This window comes from Malania oleifera, chromosome 5, assembly GCF_029873635.1.
Source record: "Malania oleifera isolate guangnan ecotype guangnan chromosome 5, ASM2987363v1, whole genome shotgun sequence".
Lineage (NCBI taxonomy): Eukaryota > Viridiplantae > Streptophyta > Magnoliopsida > Santalales > Ximeniaceae > Malania > Malania oleifera.
In genome coordinates, this window is record NC_080421.1 from 5,738,313 (window position 1) to 5,765,908 (window position 27,596).

The window sequence follows — 27,596 nt, forward strand, 5'->3', positions numbered from 1 at the left end:
ACTTTACATCCATTAAAAAATCAACAGGTAGTTTCACTGAAAGATAATTAGATAGAGGTGCAAACAATTGAATCCACATCAGAAAAATAAGACATTACACCTATTCATCATTTCTGGGATTAGATTTCAGACAACATAAAACCCAGAACATTGTTTTGGGGCGAGAAAATAAAATCAGATAAAAATATCAGTAAGGATGGAATTTGAATTGGATAATTTTTCATAAGCCTAGACTTTAAACCATCAATTGCAATGAAAGATGCTACCATATCAGCAATGAAAGCTTAAATCTCTAGCACATTAAATTCATCAATATGCAATTCAGGGCACAAAGCATGGAAATATATAAAACAAGAAGCTTTATTGAAAACAGAAAAGAGAAACAGAAAAATAAAGGAAAACAACAAGTCCTCTATCAAAATCAGAAATAAGAAAACAGCATCCCTTAAAGCATCCTGCACTACAAGCCAAGAGAAAAGCCAAATACCTCACCCTACCCCAAAGAAGCCCCATTGATAATCTCCTTTAGGAAATATTTTAGCATTTCTATCCAGCCAAATTCCCCATAACAAGGCACAAAAGTGCACCTCCACAACCACTTGACATCCATACCACTCCCAAAACCAGCACCAATGTTGCACAAACCCAAACTTCACCAAGAACTTCAAAAAGAGCATTCCACAAGGTCCAAACAAATGCACAATGAAGGAATAAATGAGACACATCTTCAGAATTATTACCATATATGACACACATTGGGAGACAAAGCTTTAGGAGGCCTATTACTCTGCACCAGATTGTTGGTGTTCACTTTATTTCTAGAACCACCAGCTATATAAACGCCCTCAACTTAGAAAGAGGTTTAGCCTCTCAAACACCCCGAAAAAGAAGAAAAACCACATTAGCCTTAATAAGATGAAGATGAAGATTTACACAATAGTCTACCATCACTCCTTCTGAATGTTTTGCAACTCTCCAGTACAACAAGCAAAGACAGCTCCTCCACCTTTCTATCATTTAAATCCCTTCTAAAATGAATCCTCAGGAATTTAAATAAAATAAAATAAAATAAAATTTCGCATCATTGTGGTGAAAGAGATATGATACAATCGAGCATAGGAACTGGATAATGCGTCCCTCCCCTGCACCCCTCCCCCCGGAAAACTTCTTCCCAAAACCTAATATGACTGCCTCTACCCAACTGAAACTTTGCTATAGGTAGAAAAGAAGGATAAAGCGATGAAATGAACCTCCAAGGACTCTCGAAAGAACTTGCAGCCAAATTAGCATCCCACTCATTGTCTTGCATGCATATCAGCTCCAAATTTCCTCAATGACTAAGGTTAACCGGCCCAAAATCACTCTTGCCCAAATTATTTCTAAGACCAGAGGCTCTCTCATAGATCTGCAATAGTGAGAATGTTCACGAAAGAGTCAACATGATCATCCAAGAAAACAATTTTATCATCATCAAACTGCAAATGAGTCACTACAACTGCCACCCTAGTCCCTACCCACCTTAATACCCATCACAGCCACTCTATCTACAGCCCTATCTATCATTCTTCAATTTATACCCCACCCAGTTTTGCAATCCATTTTAGAAGCCAATTCCTCTCCCTTCAATGGTATTTTTTTTGTGTATCTTCATGCTGTATTTACTAAATATTTAAACTCCTTGCAGGAAAAAAAAATGATTGGAAGAAACGTTTACAATTTCATGGATGTGTCCCAAAGTTAAACTGAAGCAAACTAGGAACCAAATTGCAGCAGCAATTCAAAACCAAGGATTACCTTCAACGTCACTTTCCAACGAACATCCTTTGCTTTGTATTTCCAGTACTCATGATTAACTAAAACATACTGAAGAGAGAATATGACAAGAGCAATGACAAAATCATTTTCAACACCTGTCTCCACAAGCTCCATGGTGAACTCTAGCACTGCATGTCAGTGAAATACATAGTTAAGAATATGGTGCACCAAAATTAAACTATTGAAGCATGCCAATTAGGACCAGTTAGAGCAAAGAGACAAAAATTAAGCATCTGAGCAGACAATAAAAATTAATACAAGTCAAAATGTTAAGAAAATTGACCAAAGAAAAAAGCTGTAGGAGGAACCATACCAATGACAGTTGCTTTCAGAAAGATTTTTTTAAAAGCAAATAAACGAAATAGGAAAAAATGTTAAAGAGAAGAAGATATATGAGGCAGAGGATACGGCATTCTCTAGAAGAAAATCAACAAAATAATAAAGAAAAGAGAATCCTCTCCTGAAGAAAATGCTGAGATGAAAACTGATTCTTTATTGGTTATTTTGATCATTTAGCATTATTATTGTGTTATTGTCATGTAAGTAAGTATGAGTTAATAGGGGTATTATAGTCAACGTGATTTGCTAGACACATATTATAAATAGAGGGAGAGACCTATCATTGGTTTCTAGTCTTCAAATTTACCCAATACTTCAACATGGTATCAGAGCAAGGTCTTAAACCTTAAGTGCATAGCCACCATCAAACCAAATCCCAAACTTAATCATCCTATGCAAACCTGCAACTATAGGAGGATCAACCGCACCACTAGAGATCAGAAACAAGTCCAGGAATTGCCAGGAAACCCAGCTGTGGCCAGAAAATATCCTGGATGTTGCTGCCCTTCTAGAATCCAAGAACCCCTTTGGATTTTGCAAAACCGACCCCATAAATAGCCACAGAACCTTCCAATTTATAGGGCTGCAAAATTTCACTGCCAGAGGAAGTCCCACGCACTGGTCGACAACCAGCATCTCCATGCGCATGAGACGCTTTTCCTGCCTGTTTTCCTCCAATTTCCTCCAGCATGTCTTAAATTCTTCCCTAAACCATACCATCAAGTTTTTTTTTTCATGCATTTTGTTCAAAGATCCAATATTTTTCGATACTTGTGGCACTTTGTTAATGGTTGTGTTGTACAATAGGGTCATTGGTTAGTTTCTTGGGGCTGTGGCAGTGCCCGTATGTTGGTTTTTTGGCACTGTGGCAGTGTTATTGTAGTTCATTTGTGACTCCTACATGGTTGTTTCTTCACCTTGTATGTGGTTGTCCCAGCAGTCAACCTTGCTCACTGTTGGTTTCATTTGTGAGTGATGGAATGGAGTCCATAAACCCCAAAATAATATTCCCTTCGTCATTCCCGCGGATATCAACTGAAAAATTGCATGGCAAAAATTATGTGTAGTGATCCAACGCTTTCAAGATTTATTTGACCGTTTAGGTAAGTTTGACTCTTGTTCCAATCCAGGCTTTGTAATGACAAAGGAGAGGTACGGAATCTAGAATGTGCATTAATTGTCTCCCTATTGTGGAACTCAATGGAAACCCATATAGCACGAATGTGCATGCACTTAGATGTATGCAAGGAAAATGGAATTCTGTCAAGCACTAATATTCCAATAACATTATGCATACATACGAACTATCCTGGAGTATTTCTGTTACAATCAAGTATTTTCAATACTCTAAAGACACCAGTGGCACAGATTACTCAACATGGATGAATCCCATCCATGAGGACTTAATGCTGTGCAACCCATAATGGTTGATGTTACGAAAAGCTGAGGGAGCATTTGACAGTTCTTCGAGTCCTACCACATTTGAAACCCGAGTTTGAGGCAATCAGGTCCCAAATTCTTGGTAGTGCAAAGTTGCCATCCTTTGCTAATGTTTATTCTCGCCCGTTATGCTTCCTCCAGCACGCATTCCTCAGCCCCTACATCTAGTGTTTCAACCCCTAGCTCCAGGAAAATTGCTTTTACTACACAAGATGATTTTGGTTTTCAACCAAGCAAACACAAAAGTTTTCTGGGTGGTTCAAGTGGTCGTGGTGGAAAGGATGGACGCGGTAAAGGCCCCCCTTGCATGTGCAATCATTATGAAAGAGGAGGTCATACGGCTGAGCAGTCTTGGCATCGTCATGAAAAACTGCCAAGCATTGCCAATGCAGCCACCATAGATTCCACACTTTTGGGCTCGAGTGGGGACCATTGTACTCTATCTATATCAAAGGAAGAGTATGCCAAGTTCTAGCAGTATCAAGCATCTCAGCAAGCATCTCTTCCTATTGCATCTCTTGCTCAGACAAGCAACTTTCCTATCGCCCAATCTTCCTCGCAATAGTCCTTGGATTATAAATTTATTAGCTACTGATCATATGACTTATATAACTAATTTTTTATTTTTATTTTTTAGAAAAAGAAGATATATTAAAGATAAGGAATTACACTGGAAGAAGGAAAAGAAATCCTCCAAAATAAAGCAAAAAAGCACAATAAATATAAGCATGCCACCAAAGACCCTCTCCAATATCTTTGGATATCTGATAAAAGCATTCCATGAAAAAAAACCCAAAGAATGAGCCCAAAACGAAGCCCTGAAAGCAACTCCATACCAAAGGAAAAGCACAGATTTTAATTTGCCATTGAAGATCCTTGCAATTTTGAAGATCCACAATGTGCAAAAAATGCCAAACACTGCACATCACCACAATTTTTTTCCTTTCTTACTCCTCCCAAGCAGTTGTACCACACCATTAGGAAAACATCCCTTATCGCAGAAATCACCAAGTGTTGACTCTATGAGTCCAATCTTGTTTTGATAATGACAAATCACTTAGTATCTTACTTGTGCACTGAGATTTTGAACAGAATCATTACTTAGCACGCACGTATAGTAAGAATGCTATGGAATCTGCGAGGAACTTGAAGCGCATACGACTTGGCTCATTCCATGAAAGTAGAAGAACAAAATGATGAAGATAATCCAGTTTTGCAATCATAATGTGCATTTAGTCGTATTTTTATTTACATGTCTCATAAGATATAGTTGGAAGCTAAAAATGACCAATAGACGGACCCTAAGATGCATGTTTTTCATGAAACATTCACATGCACTTGTTCTAGGTTGGATCCACATCTTAGAAGGTTAATAGGGCTGAATAAAAAGGAACTCGTCGACTAGTCCCCTGGCCTCGTCGACAAATGCATGAAGGCCACTCGTCGATGAACGTATGTTCCCGTCGACGAGAAAATACCGAGACACTAACTTTCTTAAGTAGACCAATTATCTCCAAATCCCCTAGTCTTGTCGACGATTGAGTGAAGGACACTCGTTGACTAGTGTGTCCACTCATCGACAAGTCTGTCGGGCAAAATGACGCTCCAGCACTCAACGGGCAGTTTTTTTTTAATTAAAATAGCTTTTAATGATCCAACGGTTAGAAAGCGTCTAGATGTCAAAAGTACTTATAAATATCAATCCTAAAAATCCTAGAAACAACTTTGAGACCTCTTGCCTACACTCTATCGCATTCAGACATCTTTTGGGCATTCTCTCAATTTTCCAAAGGGCATTCACTCACATCATCTTGAAAAGCATTATTGATCTTGAGTTTTTGAGGTTTAGTAAAGTTTATTTTGAGCATTCAATATTTTCAAAGTTGATCTACACTCCCATTCACTTTGTTTAAAATTTTTATTGTGCAACAAGAACCCTAGTTTTCCATATATCCTTTATTTGAAAAAATCTTTTCGGAAAAATTTTTCTTTGTTAATGGGGCTTGAATCTTTGAAAGTATTTATATTCATCTTTTTATTCAAAGATTTTATTTTTGCAAAAGCTTTTGAGAGCAAACCCTAGGATCTCCAACATATATTATTTGAAAATCATTTTTTTGGAGAAATATTTCATTGGGTTCAAATCTTTGAAGAAACTCATCATACATATTCTTATATACAAAGGTCATATATTATTCTATTACAAATATCATATTGAGATCAACACATTTACTCCATTGCGCTTCAAGTTATATGTTAGAGAGTGTTTAAGATTTCACTTATACACATTAGCTTGTTGAGAAGCATCTGAGTGTATCCGAAAATTTTTATTTATCCATTTACATACGGTTCAGGTTGTGAACCAGGGAGGAGGAAGCTACGCCTCTTGTAAGCAGCAGATTGTAAGGAGAAAGTTGTGCATCTTGTAAGCAGCGAATATAAAGGGAAGCTCCATCCCAGGTTAAGGAATTGGTATAGTGGAATCCTTGGGTAGTTTGCCCAAGGCGAGGACGTAAGCCGGATTGGCCGAACCTCGTAAAATCTGGAGTTTGCATTTCTCATCCCCTTATCTCATTTTATTTCCTCTAGTGTGTGATTATTTATTTAACATTGACCTATTGTGTATATCTTAAATATTTCATGCACTGGTGATTAATTGGGAAATACTGATTGGTTGTGGAATACATTGCTTGAATCTATTAGGTTGTGTAATAGTGAAATCGGTGTATCTCCAAACTTGTGGTTGTGCCATTTTAAAATTGAGACTTAAAGACTTAGAAATTTTAAAATACCCAATTCACCCCCCCGCCCCCCCTCTTGGGATTACACCTAATTTCACACCAAGGCATCCTCAAAGACTGAGAAAAGAAAAACCTAAAGTTGCCTAGCCACCCTGCAATGTAGAAACAAATGATTGCTGATCTCATTGGGCATGCTAATTTCTTTTCCACTCTCCAATATTCTAAAAGCTTAGCTCAAGTTACCCTTGATGGGTCCACTACTGCTGTCATGGGAATAGGGAGAGTAACTCCCACTTCCTTGGTTTCTCTTTCTTCTATTTTGTATATCCCCAAGTGCTCTTTCAATCTTATTCCAAGTAGCATGATTACAAAATTCATGAATTTTTCAGTCACATTCTTTCTTGATTTGGTTATCCTTCAGGATTCAAATTTTGAAGACAAGGAACATGATTTGTAGAGGACGTGAAGCTGGTGGGCATTACCACTTTGAGTCACTATCTCCTATTGCATGCACTGTTATTGCTACAGCACTCCAAATCCATTGCCACTACAGGTGTAATTGGTTCTATTCAGTTCAGTATTGCACAAAACCAATAATCATATTGAATTCATAAGTTTTGAAATTCTTAAACTGGTCCGAAGACCAAGGGTTCAGTGAAAACCAAGTACTGAATTTGTTCAGTTTGGTTTGGTTTTCGTCGTTTTAGCAATCCAATTATAACGAAGCCCGCCTAATTAAATGTAATTGAAGGCTCTGAGCCCCTTAGACTACTTAGGCTTAAAGCGTGGCCCACAAAGCAAAGTAAGCAAGCTTGGCCTGCTAATGCTGAAGCCCGTGAGTGAGAGAGCATGTCTTATGAGGTGCGTGGGAAGATAATTATAAGAGGGGAAAGGGTCTTCCTTCTTCCTCTTTGACCGATGTGGGGGCAATATCTTGTTCCCAATCATCGCAGCACAGTATTAGCAACTCAGCAAGTTCTCCGAGTTCAGGTTCTTCCTTCCTCCGTTGTCCCACATTGAAAAAGAGAAATCTGGAAGCGCCTCTGCTCCTCTATAAAAGTTCTCCCTACCACTCTCCTGCCCTCCCAAGCACTGTAGCTCAAGAGTAATAACCAAAACTTGGATTAATCAAATTAACAAAATTAAAATAAAATATTCATAATATTTAGTCGAGAATATTTTATTATTTAAATCAGATTTTTTGGTTTCTCAGTTTGGTTTTTAAGAAACCGAAACTGAAAATCAGCTTTTAAAAAATTAAAAACAAAACAAAAACACTGAACTCAAATGTTGAACAGTTAGGTTTCAGTCCAGTTTTTTATTTTTCCATAAATTTTGTACACCCCTAACTGCCTTGTTTCATTAGAAAATTTTTAAAAACTAGTTATTACTTTCAGTTCTATGTCTAGTCTTGAGAGTGAGTCCAAAAGCATCATCATGTTCCATTTGCTTCCCAAGTCACTAAATGATGAGCAAACCCTTTCATGTTAGTCCATTCCAACATTTGGGTTCCTCGTAAACTGTGTCCAGCTTGGGTTTCAATATTTAGTAAATTTTATTGATGATTACCCAAGAATGACTTGGCCATTGCAGAGAGAAAAATTAGACATATCCTTAAAGTCACTTGTACGGTTGTACCTTTCTTCAATGGATGTATGTTCCTGGAGTGATGTTGTGCTCACTGCCTGCTCTCTTATAACAGAATTCCATCAGTCCATGCTCTGTTCTCTGTGGTAAACTCCTTTTTCTCTACCACCTTGTATATTTGGGGCTGTGTCGGATCTTTGTGCTATAAAATTATTCCTTTGGGCTATCATGTACTCAAAAGAGATATCATTGTCATGGTCCAACTCTACATCATTTTTTTGTCTTTGTTAATGTTACCTTCTTTGAGTCTACACAATACGATTTTGAGTCCTTGAGTGCTACACGACATCGGCTCAAGGGAGGAGAGTCCCCTCCAGTTTTTATTGACCTGTAGTCTCCTCATCTGATGATCCCATTTCCCAGAATGTTGATCCTCCCATTGCTGTCTGGAAAGGTAAACACACATGTACACAACATTCCATCTCTAACTTCGTTTGCTATGATTTCTTGTCACCCTTATATTATTGTTTTGTTAGCACCCTATCTTCTATTGTTCTTCCTAAATCTGTTTTTGAAGCCTTCAGCCGTTTTAGATGGACAGTTGCAATGGTTGACAAGATGTGTGCATTAAGGGATAATGATACTTTGGAATTGGTACATCTTCCTCCTAAGAAGCCTATGGTTGGTCGTTAGAGGGTATATACCATGACAATCAATATGATGGTTTTGTGGCTCGTTTAAAGGCCCGCTTGTTGCTAAGGGTTATACTTAAGTGTATGGTTTGGATCATTCACACTGATTCTCCCCAATCACCAAACTTGCCTGAGTATGTCTTCTCATCTCCTTAGCCACAACTTGTCACTCTCTGGAGTAGTTAGATGTGAAGAATGCCTTCCTACATGGAAATCTTTTAGAAGAGGCCAATATGGAGAAACCCTAGGTTTGTTATTGAAGGGAAGTCAAGTTTTGTGTGTCGGCTCAAGAAATCATTATATGCTCCAAAGTAGTCTCCCAGAGCATGGTTTGGTCGATTAAGTGATTTAGAACTTGAGTTTGATTCCAACTATAGGCAGTAAATCACAGTGTATATTATTGTAATACTCCATTTGCTAGGCTGCTTATCTGTGTATGGTTAATATCGTGATTACTGGCGATGATGATCAAGGTATCTAAGGATAGACTAAGTTTCAGATAAAAGATTTGGGACCATTAAAATATTAGTTCAGTATACAAGTATCTAGATCACGAGGAACCATTTTGTCATAAAGGAAGTATATTCTTGTTCTTTTAGATGAGACTGGGATGTTAGGATCCAAACTTGTTCATACACCCATGGATCCTAACAGTAAGTTAGTGCCAAATATAGGAGATGTGTGGCCAAACCCAGGGTCATATCAAAGCCTTACTGTTGAATTATCTCATAGTTACTTGACCAAATATCTCTTTCATGGCAATTGTTGCGAGCCAGTTTCTTAATTATTCAAAAACAAGTAATTTGCATCTAGAGATCCCTTACCTAAGAGAGGTCAAAAGATCCACAATCAGTTACGATATTTTGCTTGTGGTAACTTAGTTTCTTGTAGGAGTAAGAAACAAATTGTGGAAGAGTTGGAGTATAGGGTTATGGCTTGGACTACATGCTAACTTGTTTGGTCGAAGAACATGTTGCAAGAACTTAGTTATTCACCTTCTCAGTCTTTCGAATTGATATGTGGTAATAGAGCTACTATTTATATTGCCTCCAACTCAATCTTTCATGAGCACGAAAAACACATGTTGGTATTACCGTATTAATGTTAGATGTTTCAAACTACAAAAAATAATATTTGTTTAATAGACTTCGGTTTTATTATATTAATTAGTTTTAACGTTTTTAGAATATTAATTACTACTTTAACAGTTTCGTATTTATGATGCCGGAAGTTATACTTAATTTTACCTATATAAACTATGATCCAGCTTCATTATAATATACAGTTTTTCTTATTTGAAATAACTTTATCTTCTACGTTTTTGCTTAAAATTTATATTTTTTTGGTAACTAAATGACACTACATCTCCTATCGTTTTGGTGTTTGCGAGTGCACACACAAAACCGAGCCAGCTGAGTAATCTTGGAGGTCGTGCGAGCAATGACTATTTGCACTAAGAAATGTTCTCCATAGGTGCGAAATCAGCTTTAAGGACAGTGGTCCATCCAGCCCTTAGCTTCTTTATTTGTGATTGTCTCACTAATTTTATTTAGTTATTATTTTCATTACATCTTAATTTATTACAATCTTAAAACCAAATTCTATTATCTATTTTTAGAAGGAAAAATTAAGTAAATTGCACATATTGCAAATTTTCAAAAAAAAAAAAACATCTGTATTTTCTAAGTTTTTTGGGCTACACAAGTTTTTGATGTTTTTCTTACTTTTTGCATGATGAGTGCATGCTTGAGTATTGTGTATTTTATATTAATTTATTAGTTTCTCAAATTTTTTGTCTCTTGTATAACCGTATTAGAGATATGTTAGTTGCATAGAAATATTTTATTGAACTTATTTAAACATTGTCAGATTTGAAAATATATTGAAGTGTTAGGGGTTACAATGTTATAATGGCTATAATATTGTTTGAGATTTATTATATTTGAGACAAGTATAAAAATTGTAGCTTAAACAATTGAATTAGAAGGTTTTTTTTTTTTGGCTTACTATTGTTGGTCTTGACCTGTTTAATTAAATGGGAGATGTATATGTGCATAAATGAGACAACACTATTATATTCTATTATTTTCTAGTAGATAACATTTTAATATTTTATTCAATTTCACTACGTATATGGAAAAAAAATAATAATCTATTTTTTTCCCCAAGCATATGATTACGTGATTTTTGTAACGTACATAAATTTATTACCTTTAATTGTGGAGATTAAAGTGTTTTGATATTCTATTCATATGTGAAATAGACAGTGGTGCATAATTATGCAATTAAATTAATATGTTAGATAACTATTATTAATATTTTTGCAAAGTAAGATAGGTGCAAATAAGGCACAGTGTTTGCATAGCAGCAATAGTGTGTTGACGGCATCACCTAATTGGAACGTGTCATAAATGGTACACGAACATAAATTGGAACATGAAAACAATACACATAGATGAGTAATTTTGCAGCGCATTTTCCAAAAGCACTTACAACGTAGGCCACATGGTGCGCCAATGAGGAAGAGTGAGTTAGTTACTGTGGCGGCAGTAGAAGGGGTAGGGGTAGACCTAAAATAAATTGGAATGAGATAGTAAGGATTTAATAGCCCTGCATTTGTTAAAAGAAATGGTCCATGATCGCATAAATTGGCAAAAAAAATTCATATAGTCGACCCCACCTAGTGGGACTAAAGGCTTCGTTTGTTGTTGTTTTGTTATTTTCCAAGTGGATAATAGACACATAGTCATAGTATTGGCATTGATTAGTGTATCTGTGGACCAACTTGAACTAATCGAATAGTCAAATTGGGCTATTATTAGTGTGATCACAGAAATGTGGGGATACCTAGTACCTATATGATCAAAATATGAGAATTGAGAAACAACCATTGATTAATGAATTCCTTAGCTAAAGGATTAGCTAAAAAGCTAATAGAAAATAAACATCGAGGGGGATGTGTCTTAAGCCCTTAACATAAACTAATAATGATGACAACCCAACCTATGTGATTGGAGATCCCATGAATTAGGTTCAATGGGTAATAACAAATCATTGAGTAGTTTGGTGAGCACTATTATTTGTTTTGATCATACCTATGGTGTTTGAATGGTGCAACTGTAACAATTGTGAGGTTGAGTTTATCCCTTAATACATCCATATCCTTTGTTAAGTGGTGTATTTAGTTACAGTTACACACTTGATGGATTTACCTATGTGAGTGTGAAAGTGGGGCCGCTTCCTATGAAAGTTTACTAAACTAAAACTTTCTAAAGCACTCAAGAATATCCATGTATGGTACATGGTCTATTCATACCAACCCGCAAGAGTTTTGTGTCTAGAGATGTTATATAAGTGATGTATTTATAGTGTCACGCTAAAAGAATTTGGTTCATGAATTTAGCATTCACCAAGTTCTTGTAACTCATAACATATTTTCTCTAAGTACAATTCAAATTGAAAGGTATTGTCACCCAATGCATTACATCTCATAGTTACCCAACACTAGTTTTTTATCTGTCTTTGATTTTTTTAATTTGAACCATGTGGGGAATTGTTGGTATTACTGTATTAATGTTAGATGCTTCAAATTAAAAAGAAATATTTGTTTAATATTCGTCGGTTTAGTTTTAATTAAATATACATTAAATTTTAATATATTAATTAGTTTTACATTTTTAGAATATTAACTACTATGTTAACGAGTTCGTATTTATGATGCAAGAAATACTTAATTTTACCTATATAAAATGTGAACCAGCTTCATTTCAAGATACAGTTTTTCTTCTTTGTAATAAATTTATCTCCTACTCTTCGTTTGAGATTTATATTTTTTTGGGTAACTAAATGACACTACATCTCCTATCGCTTTGGTGTTTGTGAGTGCACACCAAACTGAGCCAACAAGTAATCCTAGAGGTTGTGCGCACAATGACTATTTGCACCGAGAAATGTTCTCCATAGCCACAAAATCAGATTTAAGGACAATGGTCCTTCCACATCCTGCTTCTGATAAGTATCTATATTTTAATTTAATATTAATTTTATTAGTAAATATTTTTCCTTCTATTATATTTCCCACAACACATTGAAGTTGATTGTTACTTTGCTCAAGAGAAGCTTGTATAACATTACAACCACTTATGTGAAGTTTGAATTCCAACTTGTTACTTTATTCACTAAAGCCTCAAGGGTTGTCAAGTTAAATTCATTTGTAACAAGCTAGGAGCAAATGACATCTACACTCCAACTTGAGAGGGAGATACAGGTTATTTTGGTACTTTGGCACTATTCATACATTTATTGTTATGTTAGTAAGCATGAGTTAGTAGGGGTATTTTGGTCATTATAATGTATGGACATATATTATAAATAGAGGGAGAGACCTATTGTTGTGATTAAATCTTCCAATACCCAATCCTTCATACTCACATTCATCTCCAACCACAGACACCAATCCACTCAAAAAGATACAATTCCTCCATCACTTTGCCTTTTTATCCCTCATAAAATTACTAAGTGTAGTAAAGATAATGACCGTAGAGCATATGGATACATGCGAACACTTGGATTAATAAAAAATTATGCCATAAAAATTAAATAATTATAATTTATTAGTATCAAATGATATTCACAGACCCTTCCAATTTCAGCATAAAAACTCATCAATAGAAAGTCTATACAGTCTAATTCTAAAAATATGAATTAAACAAGAATCACAAGATAGATTGGGCAATATTCTAAGAAACAATAGAGTTTTGGATATATTTTTTGTATTCAAGAATGTTGGATACAAAGAAATACAAAAAATTCACATTTGGTGAAGTGTTTCAAAAAACCATTTGCAAAATATCCAAAAATGCCCCAAAGATTTTAATGTGTTTTATGTGTTTTCAAATATAGTTTTTTGGATACAATGAAAACACAGCACAGGATATGGTTTACAACTCATTTTTCATACTAATAATAATAACTTGGGTAATAAACATTCACTTTCCTTGCACATGCAACCCGATTGACGTGGAGAGATAAACAAACGATGAATACCGGTTATAGGGAATAAGATGATTTCTAACAAACAAAAACAATAAATACAGGCAAAAGGCTAGAATCCACAACTTCCTAGAAACCATGGCATTGATACCAAGTTAAATTACTACTTTACCAAAAAGCTTAAATTGTTAGGTTGTGGATCAATATTATATATCAAGCATCATAGTAATAATACAAATTATTATTATTATTTTATTAAAAAAAATGCCACTTGGTACACTAGAAGATAAAAAACATAAGATTGGGGTAGGAATTATTGTGGACAAAGATCTAAAAGATAGTGTCGTAAATGTTAAAATAGTAGTGGATAAAATCACAAAAATCAAGATGGTCTTAGGTGAATTAATAATAAATGTGATTAGTGCTTATGCTCCTCATATAGGCTTAGTAGAAAACCTTAAAAGACAATTACAAGAAGATATGGATAATGTTATACAAGGGATATCATAGACAACGAAAATATTCAAAGGAACACATTGGGAAGGACAATGAAGGCTATGAGAGAATACATGGAGGGCATGGATAGGGAGATAAAAATAAGTCCAAAGATGTGATCTTAGACTTCGCCATGTCACATGACCTCATTACAATGAATACATGCTTTAAGAAGGGAGAAGGTCACTTAATAACCTTCATAAGAGGATGCAGTAAATGTCAAATAGATTTTTTCTTAACTAGGATGGTAGATTGTATAGCTAGTAAAGATTGTACAATCAGGTAGCTAGCTTAATTAAAAAATAGAAAAAGAGATTTTAGGTGAATCTAATGAAAAGTTCTCACATAATAAAGAAAGTTGGTGGTAGGATCAAGATGTCCAAAAGTAGTATCGACAAAAAGAATTTGGTACAAAACATGACAAAAATATAGAAACATGGAAAATTTTGGAAAGTATAAAAGGCAAGAAAATATTCAAAAAATCATTAGTGAAGCTAAATATACAACATATAATAATTTATAAGATAGATTAGATACAAAAGAAGGGGAAAAAGACATATTTAAACTCGCTAAACCTAGAGAAAGAAAGAGTGAGGACTTAGGTAATTAAAAGCTAAAATTTTGAATTTTGTTTGCAAAACTAGAGTTAATGAACTTAATTTTTCATTAAAAATTATGAAAAATGGAAAAGCTATAGGACCAAATGACATCCCAATTGAAGGTATGAAATGCCTAAGTGATTACGGAGTTAGGTTAGCTAATTTATTTAAAGCAATTATAAAAACTAAGAAAATGTCAAATGAATGGAGGAAAATCGCTTTAATACCCAGATATAAAAATAATGGAGATATTCAAAATTGTAATAACTATCGTAGAATTAAACTTATGAGTCATATAATCAAACTGTGGGGAAAAGTAATTGAAATAAAGACTAAGGTTACGGTTTTGGTTCGCAGAATGCCTATTCCTAGGAATAAATTAATTATAATAGGTTAATTACAATTAGTTATACAAAAAGTTATGTTGATATTATAAAGAAAATGATAATGGAAAAATGTCCATAACAAGTAGACAAGGAATTACTATTCCCAAATTTCAACATAAGTATGTTTACCCTTGTAATGACCCCAAAAATATACATACATGATTAGTGTAGTAATAAAAACAAAAAAAATAAAAATAAAAAGAAAAATAAAAATTATGAAATTAAATTAAATTATTAATTAATTAATTAATATCATATAATATAATATTATATATATAAGGATAAAGATAAAAGATAATATAATATAATATAAAAATATAATATTATATATATATATATATATATATATATAAAATAAGATAAAGAAGATGAGATTGAATTTATTCAATCTCAATCTTTAATCTCTGAGATCGAACAGGCCCCCTTACGTCTCTCCCTCTCTCCGTCCCTATTTCTCTCTCTCTCTCTCTCTTTTTATTTAATTTAATATATTTATTTATTAATTTATTTCATTTCTCAATCCTTAAGAAATCCCTAAAATTACAAAAATACCCTTCCTCCAATTCTCTATCAATATTGCTTTTTATTAAAATATTTCCAAGTTTATTTATCTTGGGATAATTTACAGCATTATTATATTGTATTAAAAATACATACTTTTAGCACAAAAATCGTGTGGCATGAGCTTATTTGTATTTAATTACGCTGCATGTTGGATATGGTAAGATTATATGATGTTGTATTTTTCTACATATCTAAGGGATTTGTTTGGTGATATCAAGGCAAAGGAGGACGGCAATACACAATGCCCCAATCCTCGAGACTTTATTCCGAGGGCTTGTTGAATTGGGAGGACTTACGGAGCAGGCCTATCGAAAGAGGTAGGGTGCTAGATAAGTGCTCAATCTCAATGAGTGCTTTGATATGTGCCAGATGTTGTTACTAAAAGATAGATTTTTATACATGTAAACATGACCTACAGTATTAAATGTTATTTATTATGAAACCGTAAAACTCATTTTTGTCACACACTGATAATAATCTAATCTTTACTTACTGAGCGTCGTCTCACCCCAATAATTATTTCATATTACAGATAAAATTAAAGAGCATGCCGGAAATCAAAGTGGCGCAGCGAAAGCGTGGGTGGGATTAGAAAGAATTATTTATGATAAATATTAAATTAGTTATGTTTTTAATGTTTTGGAATTTTTAAGGATGTTAATTTTAATATTGAATATATTGTTATAATAAAGTTATTTAGCACTTTGGTATACTGTTTGAAGATTTTATTTACTTCCGCTATGAAATTATTTATAGGAACCCACACGGGTTCGGGTCACTACAACCCTCTTATTACTTGTTGAATAAAATAATAAGAAACATACAAGGAATACCTATTATCTCTATTCTCAAATTTTTCACTCTATTTTATCTTATTCCAAGGAATGGCTATTCCCTGAACCAAATGCAACCTAAGGGTAGAAACAAGGGTCTCAAAAAATAAATCTGGTTTTATGCTTGGGAGATCAACCACAAAAGCCATATATCTTTTAAGAAGATTGATGAAAAAGTTTAGGGAAAAGAAGAGGGACTTGCATATAGTTTTTATTGACTTATAGAAAGCCTATAATGGTACCTAGAGAAGTTCTATGATGAGTTTTAGGGGGGGGGGGAGGAAGAGTATGTAGTAAGTATAGTAATGCCTAAAGATATGTATGATGGAGCAATAACTAGCGTTAGGACTATAGGTGGAGAATATAAGGAATTTCCAATCACAATAGGTATACATCAAGGATCTGCTTTGAGCCCTTATTTTTTTAGACTTTGATGGACAAACTTACTAAGAGTATCCAAAATGATGTTCATTGGTGCATATTGTTTGCAAATGATATTGTCTTGATTGATGAAATTAGGGGTGGAGCAGAATTTGAGCTAGAATTATGAAGAGAAGCTTTAGAATCTAGCGGTTTTAGGATAAGTAAAAATAAGACAGAATATAAGAAATTTAAATTTAGTGGTAGTAAAATATTGTAGAAAATATTAAACTTGATGGTCAAAAAATTAATAGCACTATTAGTTTTCGATATCTTAGATCCATTATCCAAGCTAAAGGCGAAAACGAAGAAAATGTCATAAATAAAGTTAAATCCGAATGGGTAAAATAGAGAAGTGCTTTGGGAATATTGTGTGACCATAGAATGCCCTTAAAATTAAAAGGAAAGTTTTATAAGACAATTATAAGAGCAGCTATGCTATCTGGATCTGAATGTTGAGCTAAAAAATAACATATCCAAAATGTAAAAGTTGCCGAAATGATAATGCTAACGAAGATGAGTGGTAAGACAATTAAGTAATGAGCACATTCACAATATGTTAGGCATAGCACCTATAGAAGACAAGATAAGGGAGGGAAGACTTAGATGGTTTAGGAACCTACAATGTTCGTCAAATAGTGTACAAGTGAGGAGTGAGTTTGCTACTATTAGTGGCAGAAGAAGGGGTAGGGGTAGACCCCACCTAGTGAGACTTAAGACTTGGTTTGTAAGCATTTAATAGCCCTTAAAATTGTTAGAAAAAATAGCTCATAATCGTGCAAATGGGCAGAAAAGGATTCATGTAGCTGACCCCACCTAAGTCCAATTTAAGGCTTGGTTTGTTGTTTTTGTTGATCAACCTTAACCAAATGCAATTCCATTATTTTCATTTCTTGGAACAATTTTGAAAACAGTTAACCGAATGTATTTTTGAGAATAAAAAATACATGATAGAATCCCTTGTTTTTATTTTCAAAAACAATAATATGGAAACTCATATTATTTTTCAAATGTAAGCATGTGTGTTCATTCAACTATACCATATGGTCATGTCGTTCATTCAACTATATGAGTCAAAAATGGCAACAACAGTGATATCTATGGAAACAATTACAACAACAAAGTCATCCTAGATACTCTCAGTAAAGCAAAATTTATACTAGTTTCATCATCACATTAAAACTTTAAAAAGCATACTAAATTAAAAATGAACAAAGTACGGGTGTATATAGAAAGAGCCAAGTGGAAACAGAAACTTTTTCACCACAAAAACTTGGTGCCAGTTAATGAAGCACTAAAGAAACATGGTACCAAGTTATGAAGGTTTAGGTTGCTGTTTATTAAAAGCCAAATGAATAGGAAAGATGTACATTGGCAAGCTAACAACCTTCAAAAGACTGCATTCCTTAGTAATAGAAGTCTTTTGGAAGGTCAATTCACATTAAAATCATGCATATGATAAAGGAGCAGAGAATGAAATACTGGAAAAAAAATTGTGCAACAGATTACTGAGTACTGATGGTGGTGCAACCATTAAGACAATAAGGCATGCAAATACCAGCACAAGAAATAAATTAAACATATGAGAAAGAAAAATAAATCCAATTTCTCAGAAACCAAATGTACATATGTGTGTGCATGCATCAATAATTATCAACATGCCTGAAGTAGTTAATGGGCAATAGTTGTCATTCTGCTCGCAGTCTATTAAGAGAAATTTTGCAAGTCTTCCAGAAAGCAACCATGAGGCACTGGTAAGAACAAAATGAGGAAAAGAAAATCAGAAGAATAACATGCCAATACAAGACAAGTTACACAATAAATCCACCTCACAGTCCAATCTGGAGTCGGAAAATTATATTGAATAAAGCAGCCAGTGACATTTGCTCAACCAACTGCCAGAACAAAGGAAAAGAAGGAAAATAACATTTGTGTAACTGATTGCAAACAGTTATAGTAATACTTTGTCAAATTGAGCTGTGCACACTTTCAAACTTTCAGAATGAGTCAAAAATCAACAAAAAATCAAGAAACTAATATTTGCTGATATGTATTGTGTTACTCATGGAGTCGAACTTGAAATATGCCTACCATACAATAAATTATTTTAGAAAAGAGAGTAACAAACTACACAAAACAAACTAATACCAAGTAGCATGTGATCCATGCATGAACAATACCAATATCCATACAACCTATGATCCATGAACACAAATGCATATGTTGCATTTTGACATGGGCTATTGACAGAGAAAGCAGCTTCCCAGAGCTTAGATACGGGTACTAATTATATGCACATTTTTTAGAACAGTACACAACCTGTACGAGCTCGGTCTGTCAGCATGTAAAAAGATATAGCCATATAATCATTTCTTCAAAATAAGAGAACTTGTCCTCACTGCTATATACCTTTTGAGTGATTAAAATTAAAATGGATTTGTCTGTGACCAAACAGTATCTGTATAAGGTGGACACTTCTATCATTTATAAAGGTGTCATACAAGCCAATTGTCAGTTTGCCACAAAGATATAAAGCTGCGATAAGAATGATGTTCACAGAAAATGAAAAATACAAATATTTAAACAAAAATGCAAGGCACAGAAGGGAAAGTGAAAAACACCTCATGTAGAAGAATGAAAAATAAGCACTGGTCCAAAGTACAGATGCAAATTTTCATCATTTTTCAGTTATATGCCTGGAAATAACAGTAAATATACAGTTTGACGATTTGACCAGAGTTTCACCTTCTTGAAACATTACAGCCAACATCAAAGGTATTCGTTGCTAAATTCACCTCAAATATATTTTTCTTCAGAGCCACTGCAGTCACATGAGATGGTGAACTGCAATATCAAATTTTAAGAAATTAAAATAAAATAAAGCAAGTCATAATTCATCAAAAATATAAGTTCAAGAAAGAAAAAGCAAAAAGGCCAAATCAACCTGCCTGGGCCCTGGAATTGCCTTTTTGCACTGGTTCTGAACGTTTTGAACACAACTCATTCAATTTTCTCTTTTTATATAAGATTTTTTTACTTTCAAATCTAGGGGCAGAGGGGTGGGGGGTATTTCCGAACATCATTCATGACTAAACATTGCCAAATGTTTTCTGCATGCCAATTAAAACCTTGAACTCCCTCAGCACTTCTTTGCCTACTATTTGCAACTTCCACAAAGTAAAAATGCACACAATTAATTAAATATCCAGGGGAAAGGTGTATCATTGCCCCCTAGATGTTTGATTCTCAGACATACCTCTCTTCCTAATTGATATGCTCAAATATGTTGTAACATAACAGAAAACAAACTAAAATCACCATCTTTACTTGCAATGCAGCAATTACAAAATAAGTTGGAGATTTTGGGAATGTGAGTGCTGAAGAAGGTTCAAATGAAAAAGAATGATATTTTCCACAAAAGCATACAATCATGACATCAGTAAAAAAGAGACAAAGATTTAGAGCAAGAATTGGAGGAAGCCATACTTATGAAGAAGGGGGTGGCTCTGGCAGTGTAGTGGTTTTAGAAGAGTTCAGTCACACAGTTTCTAGGAAGTAGGTGGTAGTGGACAACAATGAATCAATCCCAAAGCCCCTAAAACTAGACTAAAAGCAACAGATTCTGTTCTCAAAAGAAGCAAAGAGTGATGTGCAGCCAAAGATCAACACCAAACTCCTAAAAGGTTTAAGGAGCAAGTTGGGAAAAGCAGTGGGAAAATTCTTAATATATAATTGCATCCTAACAAATGTTGCTGACTCTCAATTTATGCAGCTTTGATTTTGCTGCAGAGGTTGGAAAGGGAGTGAAAGACCCTACACCCTATGGGGTCTTATACGTTTATTTGAAGCAAGAGTATCGCAATATGAAGGCTACATATCCTCTTCTTACAGCATTTGGAAGGGGAGATGTTAACCCATTACGTGTGATGGTTGGTCAAGGCCAACTAGAAACACATAATAAATTTTTTAGTTTACATCAACAGAAGCATTGTGTTCCCTAAGTTAGTTGATGCCTTAGGTGCCTAGCGAACTACAGAATATTATTCCAAGTAATTTTCTAATTTTGATTGTTTGTGTAAATAGTATTGTAGACTTGTATATTTTTAGTTAGACAATTGTAATACTAATTGCTAAATCTATAATTTGAAATCAAATTAATGGACGAAGTGATTGAGGAAATTGGACAAGAACATATTGGTCCAAATAGTAACCGACAATGAAGTTGCAATAAAGGCGTGAATTACTCGATTTGTCACCAACTTTATTGCCTTGGAGACCATTGTGAAGCATAAACAAGCTTTGAAGAAAATGTTTACATTAGATGTTTGGAAAAATTCAAAGTTTGGGATCGCAAAATTTGGCCCATCATATGAGGCAAAGAAGATTACACTAGTGAAAAAGTTTTAGTAAAAGGCCTAAGATATATTTAAGAATTAGGAACCCATGGTAAAAGTTCTAAAATTGGTTAATAGTGATGAAAAACCAATCATGGGTTTCATATATGAGGAAATTGAAAGCGAACCTTGTCATTCAAAAAGATTGCTGGTTTTACAAAGATTATTGAAAAATAATTGGTAACTGGTGGAGTTTTCAATTGCATCAATAGTTGGATGCAAATCATAAAATGTATAATAAATGCACTTCCTTATTATTTTAACTTTTAAATTACAAAATGCTATATTGTAACATGCTTGTATTAAAACACCATTACTAATGAATATGCTTATGAATCCAATTTCAAGCTATTTCCTAAATCCTTAATTTCTCAATTGTGTCCCACCCTCTCCTCAAGCTATCAGAAGAAGTCACAGATGGAGTTTAAAAAGTGATAATTAATTTGGTATCCAACATGGATACTCAAATTCGAGCAATTAATCAAGCAAATAATTAGTAATAATTTCTATGGAGAGAATGACTTTTAAGATTTAAGGTTTAAAGTTTAAACTATCATATAGTACGCTATAATGTATATCTAACTAATTATACATGATCATCCATTTATAGTTACTGCTATCTCAAGATAGGCAGAGACATTTGGAACCCCGTTGATTTAATGATGTTTAATAATTATTTCTGTTTTATTTTTTTGTTCAAATTTTACTTCTCAAAGCTTACACTACACTGACATGTTTTTCTTCAATCATTCAATGCAATTGAATGGTGAATTCATTATAGCATGTGTGCTCTCAAGCTTCAGAGTATAGCAATTAGAGCAAAACCAAATTTGCTTCAAAGCGTATTTGGAACATGTTTAGACTCATCCACGCAAAAACAAGGAATAAGTTGAAGTACAAAAGACACAAAAACTTATTTTCATACATTTATAACATGAGTCTTAACTCTTAAGTTGAGGCAAAGATTGAGGAGAAACCAACAAGAAATAGAAGATAGCTTTAACCCCATCATCTTGGACTATATTTTTGAAAAATGATCCTTGAATCCATGATACTAACGAATTTCATGTATATTGTATTAACTCATTTAATATCTCCATTTATTAATTAATTGGTTGTCAATTTCAATTCTATTCCCAAATTTTTTTGTCATTAAAGTAGTGAAAAATAAATACACACACACACACACACATATATATATGACTTTTTCCTGTAAACAACGGATTAAAATGAATACAAAAATCAGGTTGCCAATTAAAGAGTGTTTGCAGGTTGAATGAATGCAGCCAAAATACATTAAAAAGCATGTTTTAGATTCCATGCTTATTGTTAAATTTGGGCATGGTTGTGCATGTGTGGGAAAAAAATTCTCGACGCCTACAATGGTTTCCCATCACATAACATTCACTTCTCCTGCGTCCCACAACTATTAGGCAACAGTGCCTGTGATCGCAATTTAAAACCATGGTTTCTCTTTCTATTCTTTACTTCCTACCTCCCCCATGCCCAAACCCAAGCCCCTACAGAACTTCCCATCCATCATCACCCCCCCCCCCAACCCGCAAGGGTGCTGTAGGTCTCACCCCCTCAATTTCAACTTTTTTTCCCTCCTGTCATATAAAGAAACCAACAGCAATTTCTGAAAAACAAGGAAAACCAAACAGAATTTGGTTTATCATGATACAACTTTTGTGGACAACAGAAAATTAGTAATTAATAATTAAAACCCCTCAAAGCCTCCATACCCTCAACAAAAGAAAGTGGCAAGCTAACAATTAAGAGATACGTACATTAAACCAAACACATATAAATTGAGTTACCATTTCAACATCTTTGCCAAAATGCTAACACCCATGGACATTACAGCACTGCCATGCAAACTAGGTGATAACTTTCTGATCAATGTGCATACAATCCCTACCACATCAACCCTGCATTCAGGACAAAGAACTGCTATACAAAGACCAAAGAGAGACATAAAGCCCAATGTATCATTTAAACTAGGACAAACTAGGAAAATAACCAACCAAGTCAGTTGATTACCACAATTTTGTTTCCATCTGACCATCTGTATGAGTTGCCGAAACAAGCAATGAGTTGCCAACATTTATCAAATTAACACATACAGCCTACATATGATACATAAATATTGATTAGGAAAATAACATTAAAAATATGCTTTAGGAATAATGAAATAAAATCTAAAATCCCCTTTCTTTGGTCGGTTAAATTCAATGAGTAAATTATTGTGAGAGATGTCAACCTTAGCAAATTTTTCATCCAAAAATTAATGGATGTTCATGAGGGAAAAACAAACAAACAATCAAAGACCAAAGTCCCATCAGGACAGGTCAGTGACATGAATTCTTTTCTGCCAATTTACACGATCATGAGCAATTTCCTCCGACAATTTGAGGGCTATTAGATCCTCACTCGCTATCACATTCCATGTTATTTTAGTTCTACCCTACCCCCTTCTATTGCCACTAACAGTAACTAGCTCACTCCTCCTCAATGCCAAAACAATCTGAGTCGTCTCTCCCTTATCTTCTACTGGTGTTATGTCTAACTTACTATGAATTTGTTCATTCTTTGATATATCTTCAACATTATACCACTCATCCACCTTAGCATTCTCTTTTCGGCAACTTTTTGATATATTGTTTTCTCAGTTGCCCAACATCTTAACGTATAGTGATTCTATAAAGCTTTCCTTTTAATTAATATTTTTTCTAAATTAATATAACTCATCATTTTTATATTCTAATTAACAATATACATTCTAATACCTAGTAAAATAACATATGTTTAAATTATGATTATTAATTAATAATAATTTTATTAAAATCTATTAATTAATATATTAAAATGTTAATTAATATTTTTTTAATGAACATAATTCATCATTATTATTTTCTAATTAGCAATAATATATATTTTTTATAACAAAAGAAGATGAATTCATTAGAACAGCAAGAATGAACAATGAGGAGAATAAGAAATCCCCCTAAACAAAATGAAGAAAAAAATTTACCAAAAAGACAAAACAGCCATCAGACTAATAAAACTATCCAATCCTATTGAATTTTAAAAAATTTCACTCCTTTAAAACAACCAGCAGCAGCACACAAAAGTGAGGCAAAGTTAATAGTAATATATTATAATACATAATAAAATAATATGATTATTAATTTATCTTAACAATAATATTACAAAATTACCACCGTGCATTTATGATAACAATAATTTTACAAAATTAACATCTTGCAATCACAAGCCAAGCTTGTTCGGGGCACTATACATTCATACTTGCCTGTGACCTCTTATCTCGTGTGCATAGGATGGGTTACCAACATGTAAATACTAGCATAAGTTCTATTGCTTTGAGGGTATTTTTGGCTTAGTTTAAAAATGAGAGCATGACTCCTCAAACAATTTGATAGTTCCTAGTGTCAAAGCTAAAATAGCATATAAAGCTCTTTAGGAGGAGGGTGAGTGTTCATCAGTCCTGTAAAACTCACAAGTCATTGAAAACATATTTAGCCTACTTGCCTCCCCCGCTAGACACACCTTCCTTACGGAGGTGTAGCACATGCATTGCGTTGCTTCAATGTTTACTGCTTACTTGCCATATACTTTCATGGATTGCTTACTGCTTCAGCTTATATTTAATTCAATTTCAACTGTTATTATGTGCTATGTTGGTTAACTACTGTAATCTTTGGCTGACTAGTTAAGCAAGGGTGCTTTAACTAGTGCTGCTTAGCCCTTCACAAGGAGTGAATCACTCGGCCCGTGAGAATTGGTGTCAGAGCTCAATTAATTGTTATCTGAATTTGATTGCCCTTGTTGTGGGATTGTGTTAAGCATTGGTAAAAGACCATGCCGACGAATACAGAAAGAATTAAAGCACTAAAGGTGCAGATTGGGACAACCAACAATGTGGCCATAACTTGTTGAACGTGTTGATGACTTCGAGGGATCACAAAAATATCAACAAAGTTCCATGATGGAAATGTTAGAGGACCTCCACTATACGATAAAGACCTTCCAGGCTCACATGGTGAATCTGACTACAAAGGTGAACTTGATGGTTCTTTCCATGGGAAACTCCAATTTGGAGTTTAAAGGACCAAGGTATTAGAACCCAAAACATTCAGAGGCACTCGCAATGCTAAGGAATTAGAAAAATTTTTATTTGATATGGAGCAGTACTTTCATGCAATAAGGGCCGACCCTATTTGGGAGCACTTTTACCAAAAAGTGGCGTTTGACTTGTACTATAACAAACACTTATTGCAAAAAATGCTTTTCCAAAATCACTTTTTTGAGAACTTTTTAAGTGAATTTTGAGAAGCAATCTAAGATTGCTTTTTGGCCACTTATAAGTGGCATTGTTCATAGGTGGGGTCAATTTAGTAAGTATAGGAAAACTTAGAGACAATTTTATAATTTTAAAAATACATTAGAAGATAATAAATACTATTTTATTGCACTTTATAATATTTTAATAATTAATGAAACATAATTCAATTATGGAATGAAGAAGAAAAACCATCTATTAATTTGAAATAATACTAAAAATTAAAATTAAAAATTTAATTAATAAATATTATTTTAATATAAATGAATATGACAATCATATGTTATAAATATAGATTAACAAGATTATTGTTAATCAAAAAATAACACTATTTTATTTTTAATTCATAAAATATTTAAATATTAATTAAAAATAACAGTTAACATTATTATTAATTAGATTTTTAATTAAAAATTAACCATATATTGTTTTACTATGCATTATAGCCTATTAATTATAAATAAAATATAATTAAATTATGGAATGAATAAAAAAAACCATCTATAAATTTAAATTTTAAATTAAATAAATTAAAATTTTTAATTTAGTTATTAACGCTACTTTTAACATAACTTAATGTGACAATCATATGTTATAAATATACATTAATAATAAGATTACTGTACAACAACAACAACAACAAAACCAAGCCTTAGTCCCACTAAGTAGGGTCGGCTATATGAATCCTTTTCCGCCAATTTATGCGATCATGGACCATTTCTTTTGATAGATTCAAGGATATTAAATCCTTACTCACTATCTCCTCCCAAGTTATTTTAGGTCTACCCTACCCCTTCTACTGCCCCCCACAATAACTAAGTCACTCTTCCTCACAGGTGCACTACAAGGCCTACGTTGCAAGTGTCCATACCATCTGGGTCATTCCTCCCTTCTCTTATCTTCTATAGGAGCTACACCTAACTTACCACGAATATGTTCATTCCTTAATTTATCTTTCAATGTTATACCACTCATCCATCTAAGCATCCTCATCTCGGCAACTTTTACTTTTTGGATATTATTTTCTTCGTCGCCCAACATTCTGATCCATATAGCATAGCTGGTCTTATAGCTGTCCTATAAAACTTCCCTTTCAATTTTAAGGGTATTCTACGATCACATAGAACACTTGAAGCACTTCTCCATTTTACCCAACCTGCTTTAACTCTATGCATTACATCATCTTCAATTTCTCCTTCACCTTGCATAATAGAACCAAGGTATCGAAATCTACAAGTGTTATTTATTTCTTCATCATCAAGTTTAACTTTGTCTCCAATATTCCTCCTATCATTACTAAAATTACATTTCATATATTCTGTTTTATTTCTACTTATCTTAAAGCCTCTAGATTCCAAAGCTTCTCTCCATAATTTAACTCAGCTTCTACTCCATCCCTAGTTTTGTCAATTAATACAATATCATCTGCAAACAACATATACCATGGAACCTCCTTTTGAATACTCTTAGTCAATTGGTCCATCACTAAAGCAAAAAGATAAGGACTCAAAGCAGATCCTTGATGTACACCTATGGTAATTGAAAATTCTCTAATTTCTCCATCTATAGTCTTTACACTAGTCATTACTCCATCGTACATATCCTTAATGACATCGGTATACCTACAACATACACCTTTTTTTTCTAAAACCCACCATAGAACTTCCTTAGGTATCCTATCATATGCTTTCTCAAGGTCAATAAATATCATATGCAAGTCCCTCTTCTTTTCCCTAAACTTTTCCATTAATCTTCTTAAAAGATAAATAGCTTTTGTGGTAGATCTCTAAGGCATAAAACCAAATTAATTTTCTAAGATCTTCGTTTCTAACCTTAATCTTTGTTCAACTACTCTTTCCCATAGTTTCATCGTATGACCATAAGTTTAATTCCGCGATAGTTATTACAATTTTGAATATCTCCTTTATTTTTGTAT

General features: G+C 33.7%; 1 protein-coding gene across 1 annotated transcript in view; it reads right to left on the reverse strand.

Annotated features, from left to right (window-relative positions):
- LOC131155793 (uncharacterized) overlaps positions 1 to 27,596 on the reverse strand; it is an 85,283-nt gene that overhangs the window by 26,194 nt on the left and 31,493 nt on the right. The window contains exons 15-19 of the mRNA XM_058109204.1: positions 23,341 to 23,426; positions 23,118 to 23,228; positions 19,649 to 19,747; positions 18,566 to 18,654; positions 1,795 to 1,943 (exon numbers count right to left, since the gene is read on the reverse strand). Coding sequence (XP_057965187.1) covers positions 1,795 to 1,943; positions 18,566 to 18,654; positions 19,649 to 19,747; positions 23,118 to 23,228; positions 23,341 to 23,426 — 534 coding nt within the window. The remainder of the gene's footprint in view (positions 1 to 1,794; positions 1,944 to 18,565; positions 18,655 to 19,648; positions 19,748 to 23,117; positions 23,229 to 23,340; positions 23,427 to 27,596) is intronic.